The 27,989-nt window shown below is 29.3% G+C and overlaps 7 protein-coding genes across 9 annotated transcripts in view; 2 read left to right on the top strand and 5 right to left on the bottom strand.

Moving 5' to 3' along the window:
- LOC124420985 overlaps positions 1 to 15,631 on the bottom strand; it is a 139,494-nt gene extending 123,863 nt beyond the window's left edge. Inside the window, exon 1 of the mRNA XM_046955603.1 lies at positions 15,468 to 15,631. The gene's annotated coding sequence lies outside the window, so the exon portion shown is untranslated. The remainder of the gene's footprint in view (positions 1 to 15,467) is intronic.
- On the bottom strand, positions 70 to 13,374 carry LOC111678290. Of its 2 annotated transcripts, none has more exons than XM_023439592.2 (4): positions 13,247 to 13,374; positions 863 to 1,214; positions 433 to 802; positions 70 to 371 (listed from the first exon to the last, which is right to left on the bottom strand). In XM_023439592.2, exons 2-4 carry the CDS (start codon positions 1,159 to 1,161, stop codon positions 129 to 131), a joined length of 912 nt encoding a protein of 303 aa, XP_023295360.2. In that variant the 5' UTR covers positions 1,162 to 1,214; positions 13,247 to 13,374; the 3' UTR covers positions 70 to 128. The 2 variants fall into 2 exon arrangements, with proteins under 2 accessions (XP_023295360.2, XP_023295361.2); XM_023439593.2 differs by having other exon boundaries at positions 863 to 1,206; positions 13,247 to 13,337.
- On the top strand, positions 3,733 to 5,200 carry LOC111678311 (neuropeptide FF receptor 2). Its single transcript, XM_023439620.2, has 4 exons — positions 3,733 to 3,824; positions 3,881 to 4,510; positions 4,568 to 4,918; positions 5,087 to 5,200. The coding sequence occupies exons 1-4, from the start codon at positions 3,807 to 3,809 to the stop codon at positions 5,198 to 5,200; spliced, it is 1,113 nt and encodes a 370-aa protein (XP_023295388.2). The 5' UTR covers positions 3,733 to 3,806.
- LOC111678312 lies at positions 5,828 to 27,519 on the top strand. Its single transcript, XM_046955604.1, has 15 exons — positions 5,828 to 6,064; positions 7,237 to 7,391; positions 7,454 to 8,188; positions 8,715 to 9,056; positions 9,112 to 9,201; positions 9,261 to 10,007; positions 10,070 to 10,557; positions 11,477 to 12,090; positions 12,158 to 12,555; positions 12,614 to 12,780; positions 13,527 to 14,308; positions 14,377 to 14,565; positions 26,410 to 26,705; positions 26,769 to 26,983; positions 27,040 to 27,519. The coding sequence occupies exons 1-15, from the start codon at positions 5,902 to 5,904 to the stop codon at positions 27,344 to 27,346; spliced, it is 5,688 nt and encodes a 1,895-aa protein (XP_046811560.1). The 5' UTR covers positions 5,828 to 5,901; the 3' UTR covers positions 27,347 to 27,519.
- LOC111678291 (RWD domain-containing protein 2A) lies at positions 6,096 to 13,374 on the bottom strand. Its single transcript, XM_046955612.1, has 2 exons — positions 13,247 to 13,374; positions 6,096 to 7,188 (listed from the first exon to the last, which is right to left on the bottom strand). The coding sequence occupies exon 2, from the start codon at positions 7,182 to 7,184 to the stop codon at positions 6,282 to 6,284; it is 903 nt and encodes a 300-aa protein (XP_046811568.1). The 5' UTR covers positions 7,185 to 7,188; positions 13,247 to 13,374; the 3' UTR covers positions 6,096 to 6,281.
- On the bottom strand, positions 20,777 to 23,669 carry LOC111678286 (mucin-4). 2 transcript variants are annotated; one of them, XM_023439588.2, is made up of 5 exons: positions 23,365 to 23,669; positions 23,143 to 23,284; positions 22,985 to 23,073; positions 22,625 to 22,924; positions 20,777 to 22,520 (listed from the first exon to the last, which is right to left on the bottom strand). In XM_023439588.2, exons 1-5 carry the CDS (start codon positions 23,495 to 23,497, stop codon positions 21,796 to 21,798), a joined length of 1,389 nt encoding a protein of 462 aa, XP_023295356.2. In that variant the 5' UTR covers positions 23,498 to 23,669; the 3' UTR covers positions 20,777 to 21,795. The 2 variants fall into 2 exon arrangements, with proteins under 2 accessions (XP_023295356.2, XP_023295355.2); XM_023439587.2 differs by having other exon boundaries at positions 22,625 to 23,073; positions 23,365 to 23,668.
- On the bottom strand, positions 25,139 to 26,282 carry LOC111678289 (putative N(4)-(beta-N-acetylglucosaminyl)-L-asparaginase GG24090). The gene has a single exon (XM_023439591.2). It carries the CDS (start codon positions 26,230 to 26,232, stop codon positions 25,177 to 25,179), a length of 1,056 nt encoding a protein of 351 aa, XP_023295359.2. The 5' UTR covers positions 26,233 to 26,282; the 3' UTR covers positions 25,139 to 25,176.
- Positions 27,520 to 27,989: the final 470 nt, after the last annotated feature.

The raw sequence follows: 27,989 nt of genomic DNA, 5'->3' as shown, positions 1-27,989 counted from the left end.
AGTTTTATTTAATAAACACTGTCAGAAATTATATGCACGATTTTTTTTTATATAAAAGAATTTTATTTATATAAATATCTTTACACAATAAAAACTATAAAATGGAAACATATTCTGTCAAGACGCATTTAATCTATAATAAATTTACGAAAAAAACCGCTTGCTTTATCGCTAACATTAGCTCCCTGACGCAATTTTTCATCCACACCATATTGCTCATCTTCATCGAAATAACTTTTAAAACTTAATAAAAGTTTTTCGTAATTCTCAGCAGCCTCCTTAAGAGTACCATTAGAACCACCATATTCCACCGGTAAATATTCTTTACCTATAGCTTGTTGCAACGAGTCCAAATTTGGATGAACATGTAGCTTAACAATAATTTATAATTTATAATTAATAACAATATTTTAAAGCATAATTTTAACGTACCAATTCCTTTTGTTTCATCACAGTCCTTATTAAACTCATAATAATTTGCACCTCTCGGGAGGCATTCACTATATGGGTGCCCATTAAATTGGTGGGTATACCATGTTCTAAAATGGCTGACATTTGTTTAAACAAACCCAATTCAAATTGTTTTAAAAAGGCGAAAGGTATTTTGGAGAAATCTACTATCTCAATAACACCCGCTATATTCCAATTGTCATCGGTATTAATTTCGATTTCACTGCGTATAATATGATAACGAAAAATATCGGCCACTGAGTGTTGAGAAGGATTTATATTGCCCATAAGTGTAACATGTATACGAGGGCCACCCGGTCCTCCGGCCGGCTTGGGTAAAGTGTAAAGTATGCTTTAAAAAAGAAATCCATTTATTATTTTTCTTCACATAATTTCTATAACACAAACTTACTCCGATTGTGCTAATTCCAAAATTTTCTCATCTATACGCCTTGTTTTAAGTAAATCCTTTGCCGTTGTTTTATAGGTATAAAAATAATCTATGCGTTGTTCAGCACTTTCTAAATTATATTTACAGAATCGTAAAAATGCTATTAAAAACTGATCATCAGTTCTCGACTTTAAATGAGGTTGTTTTTCCAGCCAAGCACGTAGTGACTGCAAATCTTGAGGTATGTTGTCATTAATTTCATTCAAATCCCTACAGGCAATTTCCTCTAGTTCAGCGTTTAGGGGTCTTAATTGTGACATTTTTCAAATGCTAGTTGTGTTTATAGTTAAAGATCTAAATCGAAACTGTTAAACTTTAAAAGAAATTTAGTCGGTCAATGCGTAAAATATGCAAGTAGTATTTATGTTTGTAAGTAAATATATTTCTGTGTTATTGATAAGATATTGTCGCTGCCCGATAGCCGATATCGTTTAACAACAATTGCAATATATGAGAATTCTTTTTTTTATTAATATCATATGTTTGTGGTGTCGAAAATTGTTTAGAATTCCTACCTTCCCTGCCTACAAATGTTAACGTGAGTAGAGTTATTATTTTGCTTTAACTACTTTTATCTTTAGTTATAGTAAATCAATTTTTTTGTTTGAATATTTTGTTTATGCCGATTAACATTTAACGGCATAAATGCAAATATTGTCATTATATTTATGATGGATTTATTTTATTTATTTAACAATATTCAATAACCTAGCCTATAGGCCATAAGCGGTTACAAATTTCATTAGATTTTATGATTTGGATATGAAAATTTTTGTGATTTAAAGTTTAAACGACCTATGTTAACAAACTGTTTAATTTTAAGATTAGTTATCAATTGACTGGTTATCTAGTCAACGTCTAGTTATAGTCTAGTCATAGTCTAGACTATGACTATAGTCTAGTCATAGTCTAGTCATAGTCTAGTCATAGTCTAGTCATAGTCTAGTCATAGTCTAGTCATAGTCTAGTCATAGTCTAGTCATAGTCTAGTCATAGTCTAGTCATAGTCTAGTCATAGTCTAGTCATAGTCTAGTCATAGTCTAGTCATAGTCTAGTCATAGTCTAGTCATAGTCTAGTCATAGTCTAGTCATAGTCTAGTCATAGTCTAGTCATAGTCTAGTCATAGTCTAGTCACAGTCTAGTAATAGTCTAGTCATAGTCTAGTCATAGTCCAGTCATAGTCCAGTCATAGTCTAGTCTATAGTCTAGTCATAGTCTAATATATAGTGTAGTCTATAGTCTAGTCTATAGTCTAAAGTCTAGTCTATAGTCTAAATAGTATAGTATATTGTATAGTCTAGTCTATAGTCTAGTCTATAATATAGTCGATAGTTTAGTCTTTAGTCTAGTCTATAGTCTATTCTATTGTCTAGTTTATATTCTAGTCTATAGTTTAATTTATAGTCTAGTCTATAGTCTAGTTTATAGTCTAGTCTATAGTCTAGTCTATAGTCTAGTCTATAGTCTAGTCTATAGTCTAGTTTATAGTCTAGTCTATAGTCTAGTCTTTAGTCAAGTCTAAAGTCTAGTCTTTAGTCAAGTCTAAAGTCTAGTCTTTAGTCAAGTCTCTACTCTAGTCTATAGTCTAGTCTCTAGTCTAGTCTAGTCTATAGTTTAGTCTATAGTCTGGTTTATAGTCTAATTTATAGTCTAGTGTATAATCTACGCTATAGTCAAGTCTATATAGTCTAGTCTTTAGTCTATAGGACTCATTATTAATTATAACTTGAAACCCATTTGTTTTAATTGTTTTAAATATAACATTAAGAAAACTAATCGTAATCACCCCCGACTAGTCTAGTCTATAGTTTAGTCTATAGTCTGGTTTATAGTCTAGTTTATAGTCTAGTGTATAATCTACGCTATAGTCAAGTCTATATAGTCTAGTCTGTAGTCTAGTCATTAGTCTATAGGACTCACTATTAATTATAACTTGAAAACCATTTGTTTTAATTGATTCATATATAACATTAAGAAAACTAATCGTAATTACCCCCGATTTTTTATCCCTTTTCAAGAATACACGCCTTTACTTCATGATGAAATGGAAACCTGAACACGTGACAGATTATTCCGAAAAAGAACTATTTGTTTTATTAAAACAATGTCTAACCCAACAAACAAAAAGTCGAAAATTTAAAAAAAAAATCTTAAATCAAAAACATTTCATATTTAACTTGATTCTTAAGGGATTTTGAATTTAAAAATAATAAGAGACTTAACTCTGATCCCTGGAACAGATTCATGTCTGATATATTCGCCATTTAAGAGAAAGTATGATTTCAAAATACTTTTCTATACAACAAGGGCTTAGCAATAGATTAGTCTATATTTAACAGACTTAAGTATGATCTTTAGAACAGACTCAAGTCTGATGTATAGTTTAGTTTATAGAAGAGACTAAACTCTAATCTATAGTTTAGTTGGATCTATTTAAGACTAGTTATGTTTTCGTAATAATTCCCCATTTAATATCAAACATTTGTTGTATAATGTCGTATAACTATTTTATAGTGTAATATTAGATATTAGGATTTGTTTTTACTTTACGCGTACTTATGACTAATAATACGTTTAACAAAAAACTACGATAATAAACAAGAGCTAAAACATTATGTTAATTTAATGGAAATGCTTTTAATATGATTTTGAAATAAAAGTTATTCTGATATGACTGATTAAATGAAAATCTATGCAAATAAACAGGTGCCAGTGACAAAATGTTATCAATTCGCTTGGTGGAAACAAAAAGGAAAACACTTTTTTAATAAATGATAATAAAATTAAGTTAAAACTGCAATATGATTATTTATTACACAAATTATGGTCGAAGAATTGAGATCGAGAATGGTATTAAGCGCTGAAAATTGAAAGGAAATAAAATTTAAATACAAGTAAACAAAATGTCGGATGATACCCAAGTAAGTGTCTAAATTAATTGCCCGTTATAATAAGTTTTAACTCTTTCTATTTACAGTTCGATTTTAGCAAATGGGATTTTCCTGTGGATCGTATATGGTTGCATATACCGCCCGGTGAAATGATTGCCAAAATTTGTACCTTTATACCGGTTTTGATTTTCGGTTTAATTGCCAACTACGCCATTATACGTTTAATCATACTTAATCGTTCCTTGAGAACACCCACCAATCTGATTATAGCCAATATGGCTATGGCCGATTTTCTTACGCTCTTAATATGTCCCGTGTTGTTTATGATAAATGATTTCTATCAGAACTATATGTTGGGTTCGGTGGGCTGTAAAATGGAGGGATTTCTAGAGGGAGCTTTTCTAATAACGGCCGTTTTAAATTTATCCGTAGTAAGTTATGATCGTTTGACAGCTATAGTCTTACCCTCTGAGACCCGGCTTACCATGAGGGGTGCTAAAATAGTGATTTTTCTAACATGGCTGGCTGGTATATTAATAGCTCTACCATTGGCCATTTATCGCACATATAAGGTACGTCAATGGAAAAACTTCAAGGAAATGTATTGTAAAGAAAATCCTAATATTTTACCCAAATATTGGTATGTTTTGATAACCGTAATGGTCTGGTTGCCCTTAAGTGTTATGTTAATCTGTTACTCCGCCATTTTCTATAAGGTAAGACTACCTAAAGGCATTAAGGCAAACGTCTCTTTAAAATTTTACTCTTTCTAGCTGGATCGTTATGAAAAACGTAATTTAAATCGTGAGCATCCCTTAACCGTCTCCTACAAGAAAACCGTGGCCAAAACTCTTTTCATAATTCTAATTGTTTTTGTAACCTTACGTCTGCCCTTTACTATATTGGTCATATTACGTGATAAAATCATAGCCAATACCAATAATATGGTCAATAGCCAATTTCGTTTGTTATGGTACATTTCCCAATACCTAATGTTTTTAAATGCTGCCGTTAATCCCGTAATATATGGCTATAAAAATGATAATTTTCGTAGAGCTTATGATCAGACGCCTCTGTGTAAATGTGGCCGGAGAAAACCTTTAGTTGACAATAAATTGCGTAAAGTATGTAAGTTTGTGTTGAAAATAATGTTATACAAAAAAAAATGAATTAAAATATTTTTCTAGCAGGAAAATAAACAAAGTTTTTGTTCACAAATTTTATATAATTGGCTGCAGGCTCATAATTGCTGTTTTTGTTCAAAATCTCAAGATTCTTTTACACTAAATAAGAGTCAACAAAATTTATCCAGTGATTCTCTTAAATATGCTAAAGATGAAGTGGTGCAAGAAAAGTTCAATATGATTTGTACACGGAGCACAATAGATGATGAAGGTTTTATTTAAATAGAAGTGTTTTACAAATAAAATTTTAATTGATTTTGTCAATAAATATGGTTTAACAAAGATTTTATAGATCAATACAATACTAGATCAATTGACTATACTATAGACTAGGATATAGATTCGAATATAGACTATAAACTAGACTATAAACTAGACTGACTGTGGACTAGACTATAGACTCGACTAACTTGACTAAAGACTAGACTATGGACTAGACTATAAACTAGACTATAGACTAGACTATAGACTAGACCATAGACTAGACTATAGACTAGACTATAGACTAGACTATAGACTAGACTATAGACTAGACTATAGACTAGACTATAGACTAGACTATAGACTAGACTATAGACTAGACTATAGACTAGACTATAAAAATTCGTCATTTTTCATTACTAATAGTTAAATTTGTCACAAAAAAATCAAATTTTCATATTCAAATCCCCATAGATTCGACACAAAAAAGTACCGAATCCCCCTAATACGTTATTGGAATGTAAGTTTATATGTACGAATGTAAAAAGATGTATTGGAATTTTACTATAAAAAATATTATTATGAATGAACAGTTATAATTCTGTTTAACTAAAGAAATGAACAAAATTTGTTTTAACAAATCAGTAATGAAAGGGACACAAACTGCAGTTGTAGAGAAAAATAATTAAAGTGTGGTGTATGGTAAATTGATAAATCATAAAATGTATTACAAATACCATGGATTTTTATGTGTGATACTAATTTTAATAAATATAAAATCTTTAAAAACATTTAATGTAAATTTCCATTATAATTATAATTTACAAGCCGAACCCTTTAATGCACAAATCCATAAAAGAGAATCAACATCATTTTTTGATAAAGGTAAGTGATAAGGGATAAATTAAACAAAATATTTAAACAAAATATTTAGAAAACAAGTTTATTTTTATAAAAAAATTAACAAAATATTTAGATTTAAAAAAATAACATTCGTTGGTACTTTATGAATTCAATTAACAAGAACTTTAATATCATTTAATGACAATATATTAAAAATATCAAAATTAACCCATGGTACATATTTAAATCTTCTCTGGTGTTATTTTAAACCAAACAGTTCCTTTTTCATATAACCCGATTTGTGTTGTTCCAAGTATTTCAAAAATAAACCCATATTCATAACACCTTCTTCATTTTCCATATCATCACAAAATAATTGCTCTTTGAAACCGGTAAATCTTCTTAATTCATCCATTTTTACTCTTGGTTTTCGCCTAGACTCAATAGTACATATGCATATCTTTTGCCAATTCATGCTCTTAATAATGCGCCAAAATTCCTGAGTACATTCCTTTAAACCTTCCACACATATAATGCCCGGTTTTCCCGGTCGCATAAATCCAGTCAAATCTAAATTACGCGATTGTTTAACGATCTCCTGTCGTTTTGTTTTAGACTTAATGTGATGCGAGTAAATCCATAATCTTTCAAAATCCACCAATTCATCTTCAGCATTAGTTTCCACATTCACCTCACTAGTTTCAAATTCACTGGCGTCACGTTCCACTAATACTTCTATTTCTTCTTGTATCCAGCTTAATACCTGGAATATATATGTTTCGGACTTGTCCATAGTATTGATGAAATTTTCAATTTCTTTTTTGAAATACGATTCCTTGTTTTTACTCAACAATGTGGTATGTACTATAACAATGGCATTTTCTAATCTGGGATATAAATGTGGCAATTCAATGCGCACTTCTAGGTTAGTTTTACCTCTAGAAGTTTGTAAATCCAGTTTGATGTTATAATCCAGTTGAGACTTTAAAAGATTGCTTAAGTTTTCAACACAAGGCTGTTGTAAGAATTCATTAAAGTCACTAATAACACCGGGATCAAAGATATGCATTTCGCCGGGTGAACAATAAATAGAGGATAACATATCCACCTCTTCCAGCTGTTTGGTAATGCAGTCTTTATATAAATCCAATTGATCAACCATATTGCTAAAATATATTAAAACCCCAATTAAAAAACTAATTAACTATTTTCAGCTTCATTTTCTTTAAATGGTTTTGACAAAATCGAATCAATACCAGTGCTATTTCCCATTGACATATGTGTTTTCAATTTGGAAGGTGAAAAATATGCCACCGCCTTGCATATGAAAAGAAATGGTACTAGACACTTGGAAGTTCTTAAAATGAAGGTAAGTTTTTCAGCAAAAATCTCCGATGCTTCAAAATTGTTAAATATTTCTTCCTTTTTTAGAATGGTTCCTATGAATTAATAGCCGATATAGCCGCTCCTAAAGGTATTGCCATGGATTGCATAAACTTCAATAATAAAGGCTATGTTGCCTTGGCTTTAAATCTTACTGAACCTGTTAGGTATGCCAAAGAAGGTTCGCCAATTTACGAGATTGCAGGCAATCGCTTAAGAGCTGTACAATATTTTCCTGCTCCCAATCTAATGTCAGTTTATCTGCGTGCCAGTGGCAATGAATTTTTTCTTCTACACACCTATAGCAATTCTCAGGATACCCCTAATCTTTATTGCCCCTACTTCAAATGGTCCGGTAGTACGTTTAACAAAATGGGTCGTATACCCTGCAGTAATGCCCGACAGCTGGCTCCCTTTTCCATAGACTACGAAAGTTATGTGGCCGTAGCTAATTATGCCGATCAAAGAGGACGCACCTCTACCAATTCAGAGATTTATAAATATTCTCGTGATAAGAAAAAGTTCGTTTTATTTCAAAAGATTAAAACAAATGGTGCTGTAGATGTACAATACTTTAGTGTACCCAACAATGAGGTGAGAAGACAACATTTTTTGGTTTTCGGCAATTCGATAAGTACAGCTTCGCTGGCGAAGAGAGAGAAGGCTAAGAGAGAGGGTAAAAACTTGGAAGCAGATTCGGTGTTTTATCTATTCGATAAGGGACAATTTATTCCCTATCAGAAGTTGTCCTTTTATGCAGTAAAGAAATTTTTACCAGTTCAGGTTTGTAAAATTACAAAATAGAGTATAAACTAGACTATAGACTAGACAATATACTAGACTATAGATTGGACAATAGACTAGACAATAGATCAAACTATAGATTGGACTATAGACTAGTCAATAGATCAAACTATTGATTGGACTATAGACTAGACTATAGGCCAGACTATAGACTAGACTATAGACTAGACTATAGACTAGACTATAGACTAGACTATAGACTAGACTATAGACTAGACTATAGACTAGACTATAGACTAGACTATAGACTAGACTATAGACTAGACTATAGACTAGACTATAGACTAGACTATAGACTAGACTATAGACTAGACTATAGACTAGACTATAGACTAGACTATAGACTAGACTATAAACTAGAATATATAGACTAGACTATAGACTATACTATAGACTAGAATATATAGACTAGAATATAGACTAGAATAAAGACTAGAATATAGACTAGAATATAGACTAGAATATAGACTAGACTATAGACTTGTGTATGTATTATTTTTTATAGAATGTGGAGGCGGAAAAGTTTATCTTATTAGTAGCCTGTACCGATCAAGATATAAAAATTTACAATTTAAACGATTGGAAATTTGAGGAATCAAAGGTACAATTTACCGAGGGCGCCTTGGGCAAAGGTGTAGCCAATATGCGTATTTATCAAGAGAATGAGAAAAGCTATCTAATAATAGCCAATGAACTAATGGCCGACAATGAAACCAATATATTTTTGCCCATATTCAAACAAGAAGAGGATGCCAATGCCTTAAGGCAACAGATAATCGATTGGGCCAAAGCAGAAACTCAACGTTTGCAAAATGTTAATACGAAAGAGCTAAGCAAACGAGTGGAGGTAAGGAGTACGATATAGGTTTAGGAATAACATTAATTGAAAATAATATTTACAGGAGAAATTGAAAAATTTGGAACAATTGAAATATTTGCCAAAAATGCAAGATATAAACGAGGCCAATATTCAAACGGTTATTACAGAATCGGTAATTGTATTAATTTAGTTAAAAGAATATAAAAAAATTTAAATGACTCCTCTTTGTAGTTGGTTTATCCCAAATTCAAAATGTCTGGCAATTATTGGACAGCCTTAAATTATGTCAACCAAGCTTTAGATGCTTTAGAAATAATGCTTAAGCAAAAACAACGCTTAAAACGTGAAACTTCTAATGAAAATTTGGAATACGTTTATGACACCTTAAATGTAAATAATTTAAATGTTAATAAATTGCTTAAGGCTAAAAGGGTAAATAAAATAAATACCGAAAAACCAGAATTTGATACAATCAAAGCCCCCAAAATAATAGTTAGCGAGAAATACAGCAAAGTCAAAAGTGAAAGAGTAAATCCTGCAGAAAGTTTAGATTATAGAGATGAAGATGAATTCATGACCATAAGAAATTTACAGATCACCGGAAAACTTAACGAATATCAATGGTCAGACTTGCTAAATAATACTTTGAAACGTAAGCAGGAAATACAATTTCTTAAAGCGCCAGTACAAATGAGAAATTTAAAAACTGATACTTTGTTGGTGAATAGTGATAAAATAAATGAACAAAATCTGGGAGCTCTTATACCCATAAATACAGGCAAATATGTTATAAATCAGGATATACAATTTGCAGCACCAATAACCGCCAATCGTGTGGAAATATCGCAAAGATTAAACAATTTGCATGTTTTTCAAGGACATTTTGATGTTTTATTGAAAAAATCCAATAAAACACAAGTGATAGAAGGCTTAAAAAATGTAACCAATATCAAGGTTCTAGAACCCATAACAATAGCGGTAAGTAAAAAGGAATTTAGAAATTTATCTCTTAATATATAAGCATATTTGTACTTAAACAGGGCAAAATGATGGGCCGCCAACTGGAGGCTATATCCCCTAACAAATTCATACACGATGAGTTGATATTACAAGGCAACTATATGATTAATGGTGATGTCAATATTAATCGACAATTGAACACGTTAGATCTTATAGATTTAAAAGAAAAACTATCCGCTAAACAGGTTCTGGACATGGGTATACGTATGGATAAAAGTTTAAAAGATATTAATCTTAAGTTTGTGCAACCCTTGAGGGCTAATAACTCTTTAGTTAGTTTTGTTAATCAACATGATTTACAGCGTTTAGTTAAACTTAATCAAGATGATATACAAATAATAGAGGGTACAAAAGTATTTAAGGAGTCCTTGGAAATAAGTAGAGGTTTTAGTGAGGTCAAAAATCTGAATGGTGTCGATATGGAGAAATTGGAAAGAAATGCCTTTTTAAGGAATAACAATCAAACTATAGCGGTCACCATGAAAATTGGTAAAATTTCAGCGAAAAAGTAAGCAGATTTGGCAATTCAAACGATCTATTTATCTATCTATCCTACTATCTATCTATCTATCTTTCTATTTATCTATCTATCTATCTATCTATCTATCTATCTATCTATCTATCTATCATACTATCTATCTATCCTACTATCTATCTATCTATCTATCTATCTGTCTATCTATCTACCTATCTATCTGTTTATCTATCTATCTATCTATCTATCTATCTATCTATCTATCTATCTATCTATCTATTTGTCTATCTATCTACCTATCTATCTACCTATCTATTTATCTATCTATCTATCTATCTATCTATCTATCTATCTATCTATCTATCTATCTATCTATCTATCTCTCTAACTTTCTATCTATCTACCTATCTATCTCTCTATCTATCTATCTATCTATCTATCTATCTATCTATCTATCTATTTGTCTATCTATCTACCTATCTATCTACATATCTATCTACCTATCTATTTATCTATCTATCTATCTATCTATCTATCTATCTATCTATCTATCTATCTCTCTAACTTTCTATCTATCTACCTATCTATCTATCTCTCTATCTATCTATCTATCTATCTATCTATCTATCTATCTATCTATCTATCTATCTATCTATCTATCTATCTATCTGTCTGTCTGTCTATCTATCTATCTATCTATCTATCTATCTATCTATCTGTCCATCTGTCTATCTGTCTATCTGTCTATCTGTCTATCTGTCTATCTATCTATCTATCTATCTATCTATCTATCTATCTATCTATCTATCTATCTATCTATCTATCTATCTATCTATCTATCTATCTATCTATCTATCTATCTATCTATCTATCTATCTATATATCTATCTATCTATTTATCTATCTATCTAACTATCTATCTATCTAAATTTTAAAATTTGTACATTTCCAGCATTAATAGCCCTACAGTACTTTTAAACTCTAAAAACTATACCGATTACTTAGCCCTAACTGGCAATCAAACTGTAAAAGCTAACCTTATCATCGATAATCTTAAAACCCAACATCTAACCGTGGAACATTTAAATACCGATGGCAAAATATTTAATCAACACTTACAGGACATCTATCAACAAAAATCTCGCAATGCCCCACAAGAAGATTTATTCCAAAGAAATCGTAAATTTCACGGCTCCATTTATGTACAAAATCTTATACTAAATACCACCATCAATAATAAAACAGTTGAAGAAATTGAAAATCAACTTTTGCAATTAGAGGGAAATATAAAATATGTTGGAAATTTTAAATTTAATTATGCCATGAATGTTACAAATATGACATTCCAAGGTAAATTAAATGATATTACAGCTGAGGAGTTTGGTAAATGTTGGTTGCAAAAATCTGCAGAAAAGCAAGAGTTTATAGCGGCTCAATCTATAGCGGTGATAAATGCAGAAGAAGGTGTACAATTATTGGGTAAATTAAATGGTTTTACCATGGATGATTTATATGCCAAAACTTATTGGATAAATCGTGATGAGTATATAGAAAATGTAAATTTTGGTAAGTATGTCATTTACAATTCCAATATGTACAAAATGATTTTTAAAACTTTTTAATATTTCCCAAGAAAATCCTATCGAAATAACTGGTACTTTAACCACCCAAACCCTAAACGATTATTTGGTGCCTCAGGATGTATTCTATAAACAAGCAAAAGATTCTCCCATTATTCTTCACACACTAACAGTTGATGAGCATGTCCTAGTTGAAGGCAATATTAACAATCTAACTTCTATTAACGATATAAATATTTGTGAATTACAAGACTTTTTGTATAATCCTCATGCTGAATCTTTATATGTACAGCAGGCTTATTTTGCTCAAACCGCTCCTCTGTATAAAACTTTAAATAGTCATTATATTAGAAAAACTTTGGATTCTGTTTGGCTGGCCAATGAGAATGTAGTTTTACCTTATCACATTGAAATAGCTGATGCTTATTTTGAAGGTCTATTGGAATTTGTGGTAGGTTTAAGAGAAATTTTGTTTTTCGATAACGAAGTTAGTAAATTTTTCTTTAAAGGGTCCTATTAATAATATGAATTTGGATTATATAAAAGAAAACTATTTTAGTATAACTAAACCTCAAGAAGTTTTTGTGGACATGGTGTTTTCTGAGGATGCTGAATGTATGGGGGCGTTAAATGTTAATGAGCTGCAGTTATTCGGTCCACTAATAGAGGAAGAAAGGTAAGAATTCTAGTTGCAATTTATGTTTTCAGGTTTTTTAAACTTGGGTCCGTACAAAACTATATGTCCAATCTAGATTTTAGTCTATAGTCTTTAGACAACAGTAAAGTCTAAAGTCTAGTCTATAGTCTTGTCTATAGTCTGGTCTGTACTTTAGTTAATAGTAAAATCAACAGTCTAGTCTATTATCGAGTCTATGTCTATAGATTACTCTATAATCTTATATATACCCTTGTAAAAGAGGTGATAGGGTCTTAGTGGTACTACAATTATCAATTTAATAAATATTCACAAATTTTGTGAATTTTTATTTAAATTACTTCAAACAATTACTGTTTTTGAGTCATTGGTTCGCCATTGGCAAACAGCTGATCAATGTTAACAAAACCAAATGCTCAACGTGTTAATCATTAAATTTATCTTTTTAAAGAACAGAATTACTTAATTTGTCACAGTTTAAATATACCTTTTAATGAATATTCTAATAATATCAGCAAAATAAAAGGAAATCTTGTAATTTTCTTAGGAAAAACAGTTAAAATCGGACAACAACAAACTGCACGATATTTACAAAATGAGCAACAAAAGAAAACTGAGAAAAAAAAGAGATGCCACATCTATTGTTAACATTTATAGAGGTTTACCAGATATATTTTTTCTCAACAAAACAGCGTTGCCATATAAGACTATGACATTTAAATAATTTTAATACTTTTTATTACTTTCTTTCTTTTTCCAAAAAACAGCCAACAACATTTAAATTTTAATGAATTTGTGCAAAATACATTGAAAACTTCGGGACCTCACATAATCTCCGGCAATTGGTCTCTACTAGAAGCTATAGTACAAGGAAATCTGAATGGTGTATTAATCAATAATTTGAATTTAGTAGATGACATAGTGCATACAGTAAAACCTGTACAAGCTTATCAATTGAAAGCATTGAAAACTTTTAAAAATGCTTATATAGAATCTCTTTATGCTGATCCCTTTAGTTATGTTAATAAAGTACCCATAGCCAAGTGGATAAACGAAGCTGTATATCTATACGAAAATTACACTATTAGAGGAGTAACCTCTATAGATTCTCTTAATGTTTATAATAATTTAATGGTTTTAGGAAAATTAAATAATATTTCCTTTAATGAAAACACACTACTGCTGCAAAATATTCAGCAACATATACCAGGCCATATGAAAATTGTTAGTCATTTGGCAGCCGAAAAACGTTTTCTCACTAATAATATAGAAAATTTATACACAGACTTTATAAATCGCCAGTATATAACAGAATTTATAGAAAATCTTGTGCCCGCCTCAACAACTAGTGAGATTAAAAGTCATTTAGTGTTTAATCATCCTTTAAAGGTGGAAAAATATGAAGGTCCAGAAGGTTTTCTAACACAAAATCAATGGTTAAAACGCGATCTAAATGAACAGCAACAAATAGTAAGAAATTATATGGAAAGCAATGAAAATATTGAGAATTTTATTAAAGTAAAGGAGTATTTAAATAATATTACAAAAAGTAAGTTTTTTTTAAACTATTTTGTAATTTTTTATATTATTTTCATTAAAATTTATTTAATTTTTTAGCTCAAGTTTATAAATTGGATCATTTTGATGTCATACAGACTATAGATATTCAAGCAGAGGAAGTTTTTACTTTAAGCCTTAAGTTTGATTCGAAAATTGTGGATATTATGGTTGTTTTAAGTTCAAAGTATGAAAATGCAACTATTTATGAGTGGAATTTGGAAAAGCAACAATTTAAAGAAACTAATGGTAAGTTTTTTTTATTTATTTATACCAATAATCTTTCTACAATCTTGATTAAAGATCTTTCTACCATCTTGATTAAAGATCAGTCTATAGACTTGACTATAGATCAGTCTAGACTTGAGTAGAAATCTATCTATAGATCGGTCTATAGACTTTACAATAGATCGGTCTATAGTCTTTTCAATAGTCTTGACTAGAGATTACTTAATAGTCTTGACTATAGAACTGTCTATAGTCTTCACTATAAAACTGTCTATAGTCTTGACTATAGAACTGACTATAGTCTGGACTATAGAACTGTCTATAGTCTTGACTATAGAACTGTCTATATTCTTGTCTTTAGTCTTGACTATAGAACTGTCTATAGTCTTGACTATAGAGCTGCCTATAGTCTTGACTACACAACTGTGTATAGTCCTGACTATAGAACTGCTTGCAGTCTTGACTATAGAACTGCCTACAGTCTCGACTATAGAACTGACTATAGTCTTGACTATTAAACTGTCTATAGTCTGGACTATAGAACTGTCCATAGTCTTGACTATAGAACTGTCTACAGTCTTGACTATAGAACTGTATACAGTCTTGACTATAGAACAGTCTATAGTCTTGACTTTAGAAAGTCTATAGTCTTGACTATAGAACTGTCTATATTCTTGTCTTTAGTCTTGACTATAGAACTGTCTATAGTCTTGACTATAGACATGTCTATAGTCTTGACTATACAACTGTGTATAGTCTTGACTATAGAACTGCCTACAGTCTTGACTATTGAACAGTCTATAGTCTTGACTATAGAACTTTTTTTACAGTCTTGACGATAGATAAGTAACTGTTTTAAACTTTTAAAATATCTCATATGTTTTACAAGAGAAATAGAATAGAAAAATAATAAAAAATCTTACCTTAATGTCTTGATATTGTGCAGCAATCGGTAGAGTTTTGTTACTCAATTGTAATTTTTTTTTTCAATTAAAATTATCACTTCACTTTTTATTTTTTTTTTTATATACCCAATTTCTTTTTATTTATTTTTTGGAATAATTCCAAATTTTTTAAAACAGGCCATACTAAAACACATTTTGTGTTTTTTTTTTTTTTTTTAATTGGGATCTTAGACACTTTTTTACAAAATGCACTTTTTCACCTTTTTAATATATATATATTGCGAAATTTAACAGATTTTACACTAATGCATGAAAATTTAATTTATTAACTTTAATTTTATTTGATTTTATTTTTTCATTTTTTATTAATAACATTTTATATTCCCATTTTTTTTTATTTCAAAATTTCACTATTTCTTTATTTATTTGGAATATTTCCAATTTTTAAACAGGCCATATTAAAACACATTTTGTGCTTTTTTTCTTATTTTTTTTTGGAATTAAACACTTTTAAAAATTTACACATTTTAACGACTATATGTTTACACGTTTTGATGATTCGATAGACGATAAACGAATATAATTGTAGCGATATCGGAATATAATAATTATTAAATTTATTACTGAAATTTTGCTTTTCAAATTAAATTCATTCCAAAAGTTAAGTTTTCATAAACAACCTATGTAACCCAACAAGAAATATACTGAAAGGTTGTAGACTTTGCTAAATTATATTTAACTAAAAAAGCAACGGAAATTTTCTAGCGGGAAATTACTGATTAAAATTTGAATTGTATAAACAGAAGGGGAAAAAGAAGCACACAATAAAGCAACAGGGTTGTTAAGAAAAAAATACGGAAAAGGAAGAATGCAGAACTAAATAAAACAGACATGACGAAACACAGAGCTGTTTAAAGAAACAGAGACGTTTTGGCTAATAAGAAAAGGACGGGAAATGGAATTATAAAAAGCAAATAAATGACAAGAACTGCAACAAAAAACAGAGCACATTAGGTTAGCACCAAAAACGAAAAAAGTTGTAAAAGTTTTTAACTCAAAGAAATGTTGTGGTGTGAAGTTATTTAAACAAGTTTATTGAATTTTAAACAAACTATTTTCCAGAGACAAAAATAGTTATTGTTTTTTATTTAAAAAAATTAAATTAAAAATGTTATTTGGGTTTGTATTACATTTCTCAGAAAATAAAAAATGGCTTTTGATTTGTATTTTTTTATATTTTTTTATATGATTGATTTCCACTTTTTCAAGTGGAAATCAATCATATAAATCACAAATAATTTTTAAACAATAAGATACAAATAAAAACTTTTATTTTTTTTAATTAATTATAAAACTCATTATGTGATATTTACCTTTAAAACACGGAAAAAATTATCGGGTTTAAACAGAGATAAATAGAAAATTGATAAAATTTCTTTACCATCGATATATATAAATTTGCTGAAATTGTGCAGAAATTAGATTAGAAAATGGAAAAAAATGGTTTTCTTTGGGTGATTTTTATTTTTTGTTTTGAAAAATATTAATTTCAATTTTTATTGAAGAAATCGATTAGGAAGGTGTGTAAAAAATTTTGGTACATTTAAAATATTTCTATGAAGATTCTTTCATACTGATTTTTTTAAACAAATATATCATAGATAATAATTATTTTCAATCTCTGCCAAAGTATTTTTTTTTTTGCAAATTAAGAAGAATTGTCAAAATTTTAATTCATGGTTAAACATTGTTTTTTTAAGAAGAAAAATAATTCGAATAAATTTTTTTCTTAAAATACACTTCTAAGAAATGATTAATAATACAAATATCTTTTAAAAAAGCTAAACTTTTAAAATACATAGTAAAACCTACTCCATGTTTTTCCTCTCGACAAATGACACCACCCTAATGTGCTACCAATATGTTTAGACTTACAAATGACACAACACCCTAATGTGCTACCAACAATTACTTTAAAATATCTTAAGATTTAAAAAGCAAATTATTTAATTATATATGATTACTTTAAATCTAATATAATAAACAAACCAAATTTCGTTATAAATATTCTTCCGAATACTGCTATTACTATAAAATACACAACTGACTATCTGTTGAAGGGAACAGGATGACACTTTTTTAACTTAAGAAATTTCAATTATAAATCAATAAATTTTTGAAAAACCTTCATAACGTCCATTATAATTAACAATTAAAGTTTACATTCAAATACTTTTTTCAATAGTCTAACACTTTGTAATGTTAATTTTTTAATGAAAACTTTACACTCACTCAAATTAATACCGATTGTAAATAAAAAGGGCGCGAAATAATTGACAATTGAAATGATAGAAATGCTACATTTGCTTATAAAAAGAAAACTGTCAAAAACGATTAATACAGAGTTATTTAATAGTAATGTTACTAACTATAACAGGGTTGTTTTTAATATTAAGAAGGAAATGCAAAACAAATAAAAAAAATGCAACAACTTTGTATTTCTTAGCAAAACAGTTGTTTACTAATAAGAATTTAAACTGTCAAAAGCTATAAAGGCAATGATATTTACTATTACGGGGTTGTTATTAAGATTTGCAAGAAAATGCAAAAACAAAAACTGCAACAACTAAATGTAAAATTTAGTATTTCGTATAAATTTAGTAAACATTTTAGGATCTTACTTTATTCTACATAAATAACAAATAAATATAATCACTACAACATTTTTAATAAACAAGTACAAATTTATTAGTCTGCTGCCTCCCTAATGTGTCCCATACTACATGCAATCAAACAGGTACCTAAGGTATGCTGGGATTTACAAACAAAAGTAAATTTATAAAGATTTCTTTAAATCTAACAATAAACAACCAAATTTCTTTAAATATACTCTTCAATCCACTTCCATTACTATAAACTACACAACTGACTGGCTGTTGAGTGCCTCAGGATGATGCTTTTTTTAATTTAACAAATTTCAATTAAAAATAAAGTAATTTTTAAAAAACCTTCATAACGCCCTTTATAAACAATAATCAAAGACTATATTTAAACACTTTTTACAATTGTTTAAAACTTATTAATGTTAATTTTTTAATAAAAACTTTACACTCGCGAAATTAATAACGATTGCAAAGAAAACCGCGCGAAATTATTGACAATTGAAGTGAATGAGATGTTACATTTACTAATAAGAATAAGGAGGAAGGGGAGAACTGTCAAAAGCTATTAAAACAAAGTTACATATGTACATACATACATATGTATGTATGTGTAAATATGTATTAAGGTGTAGCATTTACTATCATTAAGATTTGCAAGAAAATTAAAAAAACAAAAAACTGCAACAATTAAAAGTAATATTTAGTATATCGTATAAATTTAATAAACATTTTAGAATCTTGCTCTATTCTACATAAATAACAAAGAAATATAATCACGACAACACTTTTTATTAACAAGTACACATTTGTTAGTCTGTTGCCACCCTAATGTGCCCCATACTACATGCAATCAAACAGGTACCTTAAGGTATGTTAGGATTTACATATTTAAGCAAATTCGTCAAATATTTTATAAACATTTGTTTAAATCTAACAATAAATACACTAAATTTCTTTAAATATACTCTTCCGAACACAGTCATTACTATAAACTACACAACTGGCAGCCGCTGGATAACACTTTTTTAATGTAACAAATTTCAATAATAAAAAAGTAACTTTTGAAAAACCTTCATAACGCCCATTATAAATGGCAATTAAAGATTACATTTAAACACTTTTTACAATTGTTTAAAACTTATTAATGTTAATTTTTTAATAAAAACCTTGAACTCACGAAATTAATAACGATTGCAAAGAAAACCGCGCGAAATAGTTGACAATTGAAGTGAATGAGATGTTGCATTTACTTATAAGAATAAGGAGGGGAAAAACTGTCAAAAGCTATTAAAACAAAGTAACATATGTACATACATTCATACATATGTATGTATGTGTGAATATGTGTTGAGGTGTAGCATTTACTATTATTAAGATACGCAAGAAAATGCAAAATCAAAATACTGCAACAGTTAAATGTATACATTTAATAAACATTTTAGAATCTTGCTTTATTCTACATAAATAATAAAGAAATATAATCACGACATCACTTTTAATTAACATGTAGAAATTTGCTAGTATGTTGCCACCCTAATGTGCCCCATACTACATGCAATCAACCAGGTACCTTAAGGTATGTTGAGATTTACAAATTAAAGCAAATTCTTCGAGGAATTTATAAACATTTGTTTAAATCTAACAATAAACAAACTAAATTTATTTAAATATACTCTTCCGAACACTACCAACTATAAACTACACAACTGTATGCCTGTTGAGTGCTGCTGGATGACGCTTTTTTAACATAACAAATTTCAATAATAAAAAAGTAATTTTTGAAAAACCTTCATAACGCCCATTATAAATGACTATTAAAGATTACATTTAAAAACTTTTTACTATTGTTTAAAACTTATTAATGTTAATATTTCAATAAAAACTTTACACTCACGAAATTAATACCGATTGTAAAGAAAACCGCGCGAAATTATTGACAATTGAAGTGAATGAGATGTTACATTTACTAATAAGAATAAGGAGGAAGGGGAGAACTGTCAAAAGCTATTAAAACAAAGTTACTTATGTTCATACATACATATGTATGTATGTATATATGTTAGTCTGCGGCCACCCTAATGTGTCCCATACTACATGCAATCAAACAGGTACCTTAAGGTATGTTCGGATTTACATATTTAAGCAAATTCTTTAAAGAATTTTTAAACATTTGTTTAAATCTAACAATAAAGAAACTAAATTTCTTTAAATATACTCTTTCGGCCACTACCAACTATAAACTACACAACTGGCTGTCTGTTGGGTGCCGCGTGATGACACTTTTTTAACTTAGCAAATTTCAATTATAAATAAAGTAATTTTTAAAAAACCTTCATAACGCCCTTTATAAACAATAATCAAAGACTACATTTAAACACTTTTTACAATTGTTTAAATCTTATTAATGTTAATTTTTTAATAAAAACTTTACACTCGCGAAATTAATACCGATTGTAAAGACAACCGCGCGAAATAGTTGACAATTGAAGTGAATGAGATGTTGCATTTACTTATAAGAATAAGAAGGAAGGGGAAAACTGTCAAAAGTTATAAAAAAAGAGATACATATGTACATACATATGAATGTGTGTATTTGTATTAAGGCGGTGATATTTACTATTATTAAGATTTGCAAGAAAATTAAAAAACAAAAAACTGCAACAATTAAAAGTGAAATTTAGTATTTCGTATAAATTTAATAAACATTTTAGAATCTTGCTCTATTCTACATAAATAATAAAGAAATATAATCATGACAACACTTTTTATTAACAAGTACACATTTGTTAGTCTGCTACCACCCTAATGTGCCCCGTACTTCATGCAATCAATCAGGTACCTTAAGGTATGTTGGGATTTACATATTTAAGCAAGTTTTTCAAAGAATTTTTAAACATTTCTTCAAATTTATCAATAAACAACCAAATTTCTTTAAATATACTCTTCCGGCCACTACCAACTATAAACTACACAACTGTCTGTCTGTTGAGTGCCGCTGGATGATGCTTTTTTAATTTAACAAATTTCAATTATAAATAAAGTAATTTTTAAAAACCTTCATAACGCCCTTTATAAACAATAATCAAAGTTTACATTTAAATACTTTTTACAATTGTTTAAAACTTATTAATGTTAATTTTTTAATAAAAACTTTACACTCGCGAAATTAATACCGATTGTAAAGAAAACCGCGCGAAATAATTGACAATTGAAGTGAATGAAATGTTACATTTGCTTATAAGAATAAGGAGGAAGGGGAGAACTGTCAAAAGTTACTAAAACCGAGTTGGATTTTAGAGAAAAAATTAAAAATTTGTAGGGTAAATTTAAACTTAAATTTTTATAAAAAAAAAACGGTTCATTAATCATTGAAATCCAATCAAGTCAGAAAACTTTTTTATTTAAAAAAAATTTTTAAGCTTAATAACTAAATGGTTTTGTATAACTTTTTTTGTTTTTAATTTTTTTTATTAATTTTACCATTATAAGGTTAATTAAGTTCTGAAAATAATTTAAATAAAATGGAATTTTAAGTATTAAAACATAAACACAAATAATAATTAAAAAGCAGACAAAATTTTGTTTTTAAAGAAAACTAATACGGATAAAGAGTGTTGTTGCAAATTTTTAAAATGTTTCGTATAATTACTGAACTATTACTAAGGCTACTCTTAAGAAGCAAACTACTGTTCCAATTCTTCACTTTGTATATCTAAAATAGCTTTTAGAATACCAACTTCTAATTTGGCCGCCGAACGAGGGCGTAAACGATCCATAACATTTGCAACATACAGACCGAAAGCTTCATGACGTGAAGAATTGCCAAGATTTTTAAAGAATGTCGGCGGCAAAGAATTGTCAAAATTGCCCAGATTGATTATCTCTGAAGAATTGTCCACCTTGCCGGCTAGAGCAGTGCCATTGACATCGTTATTGGCATCAAATATAATATCATTGCGAAAATCTATCTCTTCAATACGTGGTGAAAAACCATTAGTAGAAGCAGTCGAAGCTACTGTGGCAGCAGTAGATGATGAGGGGCCACCTCCGCCCGAGGAAATGAGACCATTAACTAGGCCGGTAGCCGTAGGATTAGTTGGTATGGTGATAAGATTAATGCCCGTGGTGTTGGTGGCATTTGTGACATTTGTAGATTGCTGCTGATCATTGCGATCTTGCTTGAGTTGCAAAAGTTGAGCTGTGGTTGTGCGCTGTTGTCGGTGTGGCGAAGCTGATTTAGCTGATGGTGAAGCACTGTTCGATTGTGGTGTACTCTGTTGATTTGCTCTCTTTGTTTGTGGTGTCGTAGGTTGGTCTTCTGATAATTTACGTTTCAATGAATCGGGCAATTGTATAGTTTTTCCAACTTCTAAGCCATGCATGGCACCAGCATTAGCTGCGGTACGTCCTAAATTTATTGAAAAGGATTTTTAGTTTAGTTTAGTTAGTTATTTTCAAACATACTTTTTTAGCAAAAAAAAAAAAAAAAATAAAAATTTTAGAAAAACTTACCAGTTATTTTAGATTGTTGTTGTTTAAGATTTTGATTTATTAAAGAACGACCCTGTTGATTGCCAGTTGTCTTTTTCATGGTGATGCCTTTCTTTTGCAAGGCAGCTGCAGTGGCTGAGGGTGTCTGTGGCGTAGCCATATTCGTATTACTTTTGGGTGTATTGGCAGCAGCCGCTAAAGTATTTAACAATTTCGTGGAGGGCGTTTTATCCGCTTGTTGTTGCTGCTGATGATGAGCATTACTAGTGGGAGTAGTCTGCTGACGGTTAAGAGTTTTTGCAACAGGTTTATCTTCTTTTTCTGGCGATGCAGTAGAACAATTTGATTTTGCTGGACTTTCACCTTCTGAGGCTGACTCACCTGAATGACCCGCTTGTCCATTATCTTCATCTTCTTGCACCTCCAGCATTTCGTACTCCTCGTCTTCTTCCATCGGTGCATTGGGCTCACTGCAAAGTAAAAGAAATCCCATTTAAACTTAGATTTTTGTTTCATCAGTTTATTGTTGAAAAACTTACTCTTCTTTTTCGTCAACTTTCGGCTCTACTTTTTTGTGTATTTGATCCATTAGACCAAACAACTTCCAAGCCGAGGAATCTTTCAATTTCTCTTGTTCATATTTTTTCTGCAACACTTTGAATATGGAACGAGATTCATGCACTATATAAAATTTTTAAGCAAAACCAATCACTATTAATAGAATTTTGTTTAAAAGATGTTTTGTTCATTATTTTCCTTACCAGATAAATTACTATTTTTTCCAACTCTAGTCCAGGCGTCATCAATTTCTTTTTTTGTGGCGCCCTGATAGTTGGGATGCAATACTTTTTCATTGGCTATATCGCCTAAAATTTTATCCAACTGTATGGGCATTGTGTTTAAATGTGTTTATTTGATATTAATTTCTATTTATTTTATCTTTTAGAGATTTATTTTTCAATTTTGTCAAGATTTTGCAATAATTTTCTTTTTTTTGCTTCTTCTGCTAACAATACAATTTATATGCCGCTGCGCTTCGTTTTTGCGTTTTCTACTTTGATATGCTTTTTCGCGGCATACCACAAAAATTGCAGAGTTGCAATTTTGCAAAATCGTATTGCCAGATTGTTTTGTAAAGCAGAGCTGCCATTGAACATACATTGAAAAGAAAAATTTTTCAGATTTTGTATATATTGAAAGAGAAATTTAGTTTTTTCATTAGTGCTTTTTAATAATCTTTGGTGGCCCTAAATTTAACAGTAATTTTATTTTTTTTTAATATTATAAAATATTTAAAAAATCTTATTTTTAAATATATTTAATTTGATTTTTTTAATTTTCTAGAAATTGTTAAATATATTGTCTGTTCTATGATTTTGAAATTGTAGATTCTATATGTTTTAAATGAGAGGGTTTTTCTGTTCCTATTTCTATTTCTAGGTTATTTTAGGTCAATTTCTATATAGGAGGAATAATTGCATGGGGGCTAGGTGATATAATAGACCGATTTCCAACATTCTCTATAGGAATAAACAAATTAGGGTTCTATAGTTGAATAGAAAAGTCGACTTTTCGACCATTTTCATTTTATGAAAAGTCGACTTTTTGCATTTTATGAAAAGTCGATATTTCTACTTTTGACTTTTTGCAATATTTTATAAATAGTCGACTTTTCGACTATTTTCGTCTTTTTCCGGCCAGAGTTAAAAATTTATAAAGTTGCCAGAAGCGTAAATTTATAATGATGCCATTTAACATTATATTATTATTATTATTATTATTATTATCATTATTATTATTATTAATAATAAAAAAATTTTACTTATATTTTTTTCTATTTGTTGCAATTTTTTGAGTTTTTTCGACTTCTTTCAATTTTCGACTTTTCGACATTATTCGACTTTTTCCGACTATTTTCGACTTTTTCCAAAATTTTCGACTTTTTCCGACATTTCGACTTTTTTCGACTTTTTTCGACTTTTATTTACTTTTTTCATAGACGATAGTCAAGTTATCGACTATCTAGAACATTACAACCTTTTGTCATAGAGTATAAAAAAGCTTTTAAATTTAGGGAATATAGGAAGTTTGTCAAACACAAAGTGTTTGGAATAAAAGCAGCACTTCGTTTTTTGCGTTTTCTATTTTGATATGCTTTTTCGCGGCATATAACACAAAAATTGCAGAGTGGCAGTTATGCAAAATCATATTGCCAGATAGTTTAGTGCTACCACTTTATAGGATTTTTATACAAAATAGCTTTTGTATATGATAAAAAGGGCTAAATTTTAAAATATTTATGTTTTAGGAACAAAAAATAAACTTTTTTTAACTTAAAAAAATTTCGATGAATTATATTTTAATTTATTTCCAAATATCTAATATTTTTAATCTGAAATTAAATCTTAAAAATTGTTCCTACATTGCCGATTGAATTGATTTAAGTATAAAATTGAAATTTATTTTTTATCCTAAACTATGTTTTTTTATTGTGAACAAAAACCGAATCCCTTTAAAAGAAGAGAAACCATTTAATATTATCAAATTTCTGCTAGCTAAACTTTTATATCACTTCATTTCAAATCACTTCTTCTGACTTTTTCCAGTTGTAGGCACTTCTTATATTCCACTTTAGTATTAGTTTGACCATAAGCCACTGAATAGGGAAACCTTTCAAGACCCACACAAGCTGCTGAATAATTCCCCCAACGATCTGTTACCACCAAACCACCACTAAAATTTGGATAATATTTAACAATTCGTGACATACTTTTGACGGCAGCTTCCTCAGGCGTTAAACCGTTACGCAAAAATTCAACTGCCAATAGTGAAGGTAAAAAGCGCATCATAACATCACCATCTCCCGTGGCAACGGCAGCGCCCACTTCATTATCCGCATAGGCGCCGGCACCAGGTATAGGCGAATCTCCAACACGTCCTGGTATTTTATGACTGGCGCCATTTGTTGAAGTGCCGGCATAGATATGACCTTGTGAATCTATTACTATCATGCCTATAGTATCGTGATGCCATTGATCTACTTTATAGGAATAACGCACATGTAAGTCTTGCGTTTGCCATCTGTTATGGGGTTTATAGGGACCACATTGCTGTGTAGCATCTGGTATAACATTTAACCAAAAGTTAGGTTGACATTGTTTGTCGCGCCATTCCTGCCAAATTTGTTTTGACTTGGGGGTGGTCAAGGACTCACGACGAAAACCCATCATTTCGGCAAAATTACTAGCAGCATCTCCGACTAGCAAAGTATGTTTGGTATGTTCCAAAACCATTCTAGCTACCTTAGTGGCGGATTTAATTTGTCTTAGTCCAGCCACTGCACCAATATTCATATTTAAACCATCCATTATCATGGCATCCAAAGTAGTTTCACCATTTTCATCGGGTGAACCACCATAGCCTACGGTACCATCACATTGCTGCTCCTCACAGGTTGTGCAGCCTATTACTAAAGCATCCAATGCTGTATTACCTTCTTGTACTGAAGCCCAGGCTGCCTCATTGGCTTCCTCGAAAGCCCAAGTATTAATAACTAATGGAAGTTTAGTTTCAGCTTGGATATGTTTAAAATTTATAATAAATATTAAGCTTAATATATAATTAAACATTTTATACTTTATTAATACTTTTGATAATAGAATCGTAAAGAAAACATAAACATTAATTCTTATCACAATTCATAAACAGAAATGTCAAAATGTTAATGCTGCCATATTTTCAAAACAACAAAAATTAAAAAAAAAAATTAACGTTAAAATTTTTAAATTTTAAAATTTTATTTTTAGTTTATAACTGGCTTGCTTTGGATCCTGTTTCCCTGAAAATCTTACAAAAAAGATTTGAAATATTCCCACAACCGGTTAATGTTGATCAATTAGAACAATTTTTGCAGCAAGATCTTAAGCTATTTCAAGAAGTTCTATTTAACTCTCCTAAATTTCAAAATTATTATGAATTTTTAAATAAAAATTGTGTTTTATATTCCAATATTTTAAACACCTCAATGGAATTACAGACATTTTGTTTAAATTCTCAACAAATAACTACTAAAATCAACAATTTTCCTCCCAAACCAAAACAGGTAAGTAAATTTATTTATTTTTAAAAACAAATTAATTTCATTAAGTTTTTGTTTAAATTTTAGATTTTATTATTAAATGAAAGTTTGCTGGCTTTACTTTATAATAACTCATTATTAGTTTATGATATCACTTCAAACTCCCATATAATCCGGCAGAAATTGCCTATAAACAATCCCTTGCAAATGGCTTTTGTTAGCTTTAAATCATACCAATTCCTAGCTGTTTTAAGTAATACTCCCGCCGATTCTCTTAATCAAGGCTTTGTGCAAATTTATAGGTAAGTTTTTAAATTTCTTAAAAATTTTTACATTTTCTTAATATTTTCCTTCTTAGGTCTGTAAATTCTTCCCACTTTAACCTATTGCAATCTTTGGAATGTTCTACAGCTTTAGAAATAAAATTTTCCTTTATAGAAAAGTCACAAGATTTACTTTTAAATATTTTAACGGTATCATCTATTAAACCTTATTTAATTTATCGATATCAAGGTGTAAATGGTTTTCAAGAAGTTTTAACAGATTCTATATTGCCCGAAGATGTTAGACATTTTGATTTATTGAAATTGTACACCAAAGAACAATATTTAGTATCTTTAACAGGTCCACATAAAGTTACTTTAATCGTTATAGATATAAAGTGAAATCTATTGAAATTAAAAAAGTAAATTTTAATTGTTATTAGGTTTATAAATGTAAAATAAAAACTGTATTATAATAATTTACATTGTAAATAAAATTTAATTACAAATGGTCTAGTTTTGTCTAAACTTTAGTGTATATTTTAAACTTTAGTATCAACTTTATAATATTTACAATATAAACTAAACTATAGTCTGAACTACAAAGTAAATTATAGCCTAACCATTTGACTTTAAGCTAAGCTTTAGGGCGAGTTTTTCTGATAAGATAATCTTCATTCTTTGGTTAAAACTGCTTTAATATATGTTTCGTGTTTTTCAGTTATCAGTAAAGTTACTTAATTTCTTAGTTTAACTGAGTGTAATTGACCAATTAAACTCAAGTTATAAGTGAGAAAACACAATTAACAAAAAACAATAAAACAATGATTTCAGAAGATCAAAAACTTAAATTAAATTGCAATTTTCTGATTTGTTTTGTTTTATTTATTATTGTTTTAAATGTTTATTTAAGATTTTTCCAAAATTTTTTATTTTACAAAAGTTTTATTTGCAAAAAAAAAAACAGCTGTTCATTGTTTATGTTTTTGAGTGAAAAGTTGGCAATACTAACAAAGTTAACTGAGCTTAAATTTAAAACTGAAAA

The sequence above is a fragment of the Lucilia cuprina genome, chromosome 6 (genome assembly GCF_022045245.1).
Source record: "Lucilia cuprina isolate Lc7/37 chromosome 6, ASM2204524v1, whole genome shotgun sequence".
Classification (NCBI taxonomy): domain Eukaryota; kingdom Metazoa; phylum Arthropoda; class Insecta; order Diptera; family Calliphoridae; genus Lucilia; species Lucilia cuprina.
This window is presented reverse-complemented; position numbering and strand designations above follow the sequence as displayed.

What these genes read in the sequence shown, in the direction of transcription:
- LOC111678290 (XM_023439592.2), bottom strand. Translation starts at nt 1,161, where the DNA reads ATGTCACAATTAAGACCCCTAAACGCTGAACTAGAGGAAATTGCCTGT. An exon ending in TTGGAATTAGCACAATCGGA is followed by an intron (nt 803 to 862) that starts GTAAGTTTGTGT and finishes TCTTTTTTAAAG; the next exon opens with CATACTTTACACTTTACCCA. An exon ending in TGATGAAACAAAAGGAATTG is followed by an intron (nt 372 to 432) that starts GTACGTTAAAAT and finishes ATTATTGTTAAG; the next exon opens with CTACATGTTCATCCAAATTT.
- LOC111678311 (XM_023439620.2), top strand. An exon ending in ACTCCGCCATTTTCTATAAG is followed by an intron (nt 4,511 to 4,567) that starts GTAAGACTACCT and finishes TACTCTTTCTAG; the next exon opens with CTGGATCGTTATGAAAAACG. An exon ending in TTGACAATAAATTGCGTAAA is followed by an intron (nt 4,919 to 5,086) that starts GTATGTAAGTTT and finishes ACACTAAATAAG; the next exon opens with AGTCAACAAAATTTATCCAG.
- LOC111678312 (XM_046955604.1), top strand. Translation starts at nt 5,902, where the DNA reads ATGTATTACAAATACCATGGATTTTTATGTGTGATACTAATTTTAATA. An exon ending in AACATCATTTTTTGATAAAG is followed by an intron (nt 6,065 to 7,236) that starts GTAAGTGATAAG and finishes AACTATTTTCAG; the next exon opens with CTTCATTTTCTTTAAATGGT. An exon ending in AAGGTCTATTGGAATTTGTG is followed by an intron (nt 12,556 to 12,613) that starts GTAGGTTTAAGA and finishes TTTTCTTTAAAG; the next exon opens with GGTCCTATTAATAATATGAA.
- LOC111678291 (XM_046955612.1), bottom strand. Translation starts at nt 7,184, where the DNA reads ATGGTTGATCAATTGGATTTATATAAAGACTGCATTACCAAACAGCTG.
- LOC111678286 (XM_023439587.2), bottom strand. Translation starts at nt 23,497, where the DNA reads ATGCCCATACAGTTGGATAAAATTTTAGGCGATATAGCCAATGAAAAA. An exon ending in AAAAAATAGTAATTTATCTG is followed by an intron (nt 23,285 to 23,364) that starts GTAAGGAAAATA and finishes AATTTTATATAG; the next exon opens with TGCATGAATCTCGTTCCATA. An exon ending in ACAACAATCTAAAATAACTG is followed by an intron (nt 22,521 to 22,624) that starts GTAAGTTTTTCT and finishes CAATAAATTTAG; the next exon opens with GACGTACCGCAGCTAATGCT.
- LOC111678289 (XM_023439591.2), bottom strand. Translation starts at nt 26,232, where the DNA reads ATGTTTAATTATATATTAAGCTTAATATTTATTATAAATTTTAAACAT.